A 275-nucleotide genomic window follows, 5' to 3' on the forward strand; every position below is an offset into this window, starting at 1 on the left:
CAAGGGTTAACACTAATTTTACAACCAGATTCCCTCTTCCCTATATCCTTCTAAAGTGCTGTTTTGTATCGTCCCCGCAGAGAAGCTGATTGGCGTGCACAGTACCCACGGCCTGAATCGGTCCGGCTACCTGGTGTGCAGGTGAGTCTCATCCCCGTGAGCGCCCGCGTGCTTCTAATGGGCGCCGGACAGGCGATGGCTCTCTCGCCTGGGCGCCTATTCAGTTTTTCCCTTGATAAGCTTGGCAATTACCATTTTCTACCGTAACTGTTTTA

At 52.0% G+C, this 275-nt stretch overlaps 1 protein-coding gene across 1 annotated transcript in view; it reads left to right on the top strand.

The window, feature by feature from the left end:
- LOC119590753 (RNA/RNP complex-1-interacting phosphatase-like) overlaps positions 1-275 on the top strand; it is a gene marked incomplete in the record, with an annotated part of 90,071 nt that overhangs the window by 86,220 nt on the left and 3,576 nt on the right. The window contains 1 exon segment of the mRNA XM_037939462.1: positions 81-141. Within this exon segment, the coding sequence (XP_037795390.1) occupies positions 81-141 (61 nt within the window).

The sequence above is a fragment of the Penaeus monodon genome, chromosome 27, assembly GCF_015228065.2.
Source record: "Penaeus monodon isolate SGIC_2016 chromosome 27, NSTDA_Pmon_1, whole genome shotgun sequence".
NCBI lineage: Eukaryota > Metazoa > Arthropoda > Malacostraca > Decapoda > Penaeidae > Penaeus > Penaeus monodon.